Source organism: Rhodotorula toruloides (genome assembly GCF_000320785.1).
Source record: "Rhodotorula toruloides NP11 unplaced genomic scaffold Scaffold8, whole genome shotgun sequence".
Lineage (NCBI taxonomy): Eukaryota > Fungi > Basidiomycota > Microbotryomycetes > Sporidiobolales > Sporidiobolaceae > Rhodotorula > Rhodotorula toruloides.
Window position 1 is genome coordinate 95,292 of NW_015622968.1, and position 3,949 is coordinate 99,240.

Sequence of the window (3,949 nt, forward strand, 5' to 3'; positions counted from 1 at the left end):
CCCAGAGCGTGCCAGGTTGAGTGTTGGCGCAAGGGCGTCAGGTGGGGTACCGGGGGCGGGGGCGGCGCGTCAGGGCCCGCCGTTTTTGGGGCGGGGTTCTTGTAGAAAGGCGCTTCGCTGACCTTTGTGTTTGTCGGAGTGATTGGTTTGAGCGTGGGAGGCACCAGACCCGCTAGCGAGTCGAGCTCGTCGATAAATGCCTCAAGCGATGAGAGCGCTTTGTCAGTGCTCGCTCCCGCCTTCGACAGCTGGTGGAGCTTGCGGCGGATTGTCTTAGCAGTGCCGCTGAGGCAACATGGTCATCGAGCTGCGCATGACCCTGTTGAACAAGCCAATTTGAACTGTCAGCAGAGAGCCAGTTCGGGCAGGTGGATTTAGTTGCGCACACTGCCGCAATGCGTCTAGTTGAACGAGCTCATTCTCTGTGTCTCCCTTGGCGTAGACGTCGGCGAGGACTGCGGGCAAGGGTTCCGTTAGCTCGATTCCGTCCTCCGATCTGGGCGAGCAACGACAACTCACTCTGAAGTGCCTGCCCCTCCCTGCCGTGATCCATGAGCCATCGCGGCGATTCGGGGAAGGCAAACATGAGGATGCCAAGGATGAGTCCCGGGATGGCTTGAAGGGCCCAACGCATCCTGAATGAAGCGCTGTTCTGCGCGGAGTCGCCTGTCAGCTGCAGAGTGACGGAGCCGGTGCTGAGGAGTGCCATACCGCAATGTATGAGCAGCCAAAGGAAACGAAATATTGAAGCAACTCAGAGAACGTGATAGCGAGCTGTTGGGTGGCGACGATGCGGCCGCGGATGGCCGGGCGAGTGATCTCTGCTTGGTAAATGGTGACAATGGCCGAGCCGAGTCCGACCTGCGGAGCGAGAGGCGCAACATTGGGAAGGTCAGGGGCGAGTCCGTATCAAGCGCGATACAGCGAGAGACGCGTACGGCGAGTCCGGCAACGACGCAACCGGCGACAAGCGTGCGGACGTTGAAGCTGGCGGCCTGGATGATGCAGCCGAGCACCCAGACCCAGCCGTTGATGATCTGTGGCGAGACGTAACGACGTCAGTGGACTGCGAGGAACGGCCGCTACGCTGAGCGGGACGCACGATACATCACTTGTGACCAATCTTGTCACTGAGGTACGAGTTGATGAGATCGCCGCCAAAGGAGCCTGTCAAATGTGAGCCGCGGGTCAGCGTGAGGCAAGGGCAGCGGATTAAGGACAGCTCGCCTGCTGGCATGGCGGCAGTGATGCTGCATAGTGTTGGGGTCAATCACTCGCTCCATCGAGCAGGCAAGGAAGCGGACTCACGCTCCCTGCGGACTCACGCTCCCTGAAGGTTCGAGTTTGGGTGGTTGAACTGCTCGAGGTAGGCGGGGTTGGAGACCTGCCCACTCATCGAGATGAGGTCGCATCCAACTGCGCACAGGCATGTAGGTGCGCGGATAGAGGGAAGGGCGGGAGAAGCAAGCGATCAGTTCAGATTGACTTGGACTCAAAGCACGTTGACTTCTGATGCGAGTCTTTGAGCGCCTCTGCACATGAACTCACACATGAAGCTGGCCAGTGTCAGCAGCATTCCAGTGACATACTGTCGAAAGGGCAGGGGTAAGGCTTGACGAGGAGCGAAGTCCAGCGGAAGAGGACGCACATTGTTGGTTGTGAAGCAAGTTACAAGCCCAAAACTACGCTACTTGTCGCGCCGCTCGAGGATCCATTCGAGCTCATCCTCGGCGCTCCCTTCCTCCGGCAACACCGCATTGCCATCTCGCTGTACCCCGAACCCCAGCTCCTCATGCAGCAATCTGCACCTCTCGAGCCTCTCGACCTGTTTGCCGACGTCGAAGGACCGCTCACGCAGCTGGAGGCGCTTGAGGGACTGGACGACGATCAACAGGATGACAGACTGGGAACGGCTATGGAGACGTTGATTGCGCGGGTTGAGGCTCGCACAGACGAGGAAAAGGAGATGGCTGAGCGGTCGGCACGGGTCATGGCGGACTTTGCGGACGTCTTTCCGGATGTCCTTCCAGCACTCACAAAGGATTATATCGAGCGGACGACGACTCGGCACCGAATCAAGCTTGTTGACACGGCCAAGACGCACAATCAGCGCCAATCCAACGTCCCAAGGAAATGGCGTGAACGCTGGAAAAAGATGCTTGACGAGCACATCGCCGCCGGTTGTCTCCGCCCCTCCACTTCGTCCTTCGCTTCCGCGGCTTTCATCATCCCGAAGAAGGCTCTCGCGGCGGACCCTCACTGGGTCAACGACTACCGTGGGCTCAACAGCAACACCGCCAAGGACCGCACGCCGCTCCGGTCCCGGACGTTCCCCGCAGATGCCGCTCTTGCCAAGTACTGGGGCAAGATTGACTTGTCAAACACGTTCTTTCACGTCGGTTCACGAGGACGACATCGAGAAGACCACTATCAGGACGCCGTGGGGCCTCTTCGAATGGACGGTGATGCCGCAGGGTCTCTGCAATGCGCCGGCGATGCATCAGGCGCCATCAATGAGGCACCCTGTCCGCTCATCGGAGTGTGCTGTCAAGCCTTTGTCGACAATGTTGTTATCTACTCGTCGACTTTGGACGAGCACGAGAAGTCTTTGAGGCGCTTTGGCGGGGCGGCTCCTTCGCGGTGTGGGGCTTTATTGCTCTTGCAAGAAGACGGATCTTTTCACGCTGCGAGTCGAGTCCCTCGGCCACATCCTCTCACGCGACGGCATCGAGGCGGACCCGTCAAAGGTTGAGAAGGTCCGCAACTGGTCTCGCCCTTGCACCGTCTCCCAAATTTGCGGCCTCGTCCAGTACTTGAGGAAGTTCATTCCGTCGCCTGCGGAGCACACCGAGGTGTTCACGCCGTTGACAAAGAAGGGTGTCGCAGACATCGAATGCCTTTGGGGCGAACGGGAGGAGAAGGCCTTCGAGGCAATTAAGTGGATCGTCACGTCTCTCCCCGTCCTTCGCCCTGTTGACCAGGACTCGGACGAGCCCATCTGGCTCATGACGGACGCCTCGAAGGTCGGGATCGGCGCGGTGCTGTTGCAGGGCAAGGACTGGAAGACGGTTCATCCGTGCGGGTTCTACTCGTGCCAGTACATCCCGGCTGAGCGCACTACCCAACGCATGAGCAGGAGCTCCTCGCTGTTGTCGCGGCGATGAAGGCGTGGCAACTTGAGCTTCTCGGCGTTCCCTTTCGCGTCTTCACCGACCACAACACGCTCAAGCACTTCCGGACACAGCTCACGCTCTCCAAGCGACAATCTCGGTGGATGGAGGCTCTCGCCGACAACGATTACGATTTGTTGTACATCCCGGGCGAGCAGAACTCGGAGGCCGACGCCTTGAGCCGTTACTCTTTCGGTGAGGAGCCGGTTGTGGCAGTGTGCGGCATCTCAACCGTTGCCTTGCACGCAGACTTCATCCAGCGCGTCGTTGACGGATACCAGGACAACACTTTCTGCGGCCAGCTGCTTGGCAACATCGACTTGTCGCCAGATTTCTCGCTTTGCGACGACCTCCTCTACTTCGAGGAGACCCGCCTCGTCGTCCCGCAAGGCGTGGAGGTTCGCGAGGCGCTCTTGCACGACGCGCACGACGCGCTTGGCCACTTCGGACTGAAGAAGACGCTTGCAGCGCTCTACCAGTCGTTCTACTAGCCTGGCATGGCGAAGCAGGTCGGTGAGTACGTCGTCTCGTGCAAGGAGTGGCAGCGGAACAAGTCGCGCACAACTCGTCGAGCAGGCAAGTTGCATCCCCTGCCTGTTCCTCCGCGCCCCTTCTCCGACGTCGCCCTCAATTTCGGCGGTCCGCTCCCACAGTTGAACGACAAGGACATGCTCCTGACGATCACGGACCGCCCCTCCGGATACTCGAGGCTGCTGGCCTGCCGTTCGAAGGACGGCGCCAAGGAGATTGCCAGACTCCTCTACCAGCCCACCACGCCT

General features: G+C 59.8%; 2 protein-coding genes across 2 annotated transcripts; one reads left to right on the forward strand and one right to left on the reverse strand.

Annotated features, from left to right (window-relative positions):
* Window positions 1-273: 273 nt before the first annotated feature.
* RHTO_07712 (MFS transporter, glucose transporter) lies at window positions 274-1,650 on the reverse strand (the record flags this gene model as incomplete). Its single annotated transcript, XM_016421368.1, has 8 exons — window positions 274-319; window positions 389-455; window positions 520-652; window positions 712-861; window positions 939-1,037; window positions 1,140-1,167; window positions 1,326-1,416; window positions 1,590-1,650. The coding sequence occupies 8 exons, from the start codon at window positions 1,648-1,650 to the stop codon at window positions 274-276; spliced, it is 675 nt and encodes a 224-aa protein (XP_016273961.1).
* A 142-nt stretch (window positions 1,651-1,792) lies between these two features.
* RHTO_07713 (reverse transcriptase-RNase H-integrase) lies at window positions 1,793-3,661 on the forward strand (the record flags this gene model as incomplete). The annotated part of the gene is made up of 3 exons (XM_016421369.1): window positions 1,793-2,539; window positions 2,670-3,068; window positions 3,137-3,661. The coding sequence occupies 3 exons, from the start codon at window positions 1,793-1,795 to the stop codon at window positions 3,659-3,661; spliced, it is 1,671 nt and encodes a 556-aa protein (XP_016273962.1).
* Window positions 3,662-3,949: the final 288 nt, after the last annotated feature.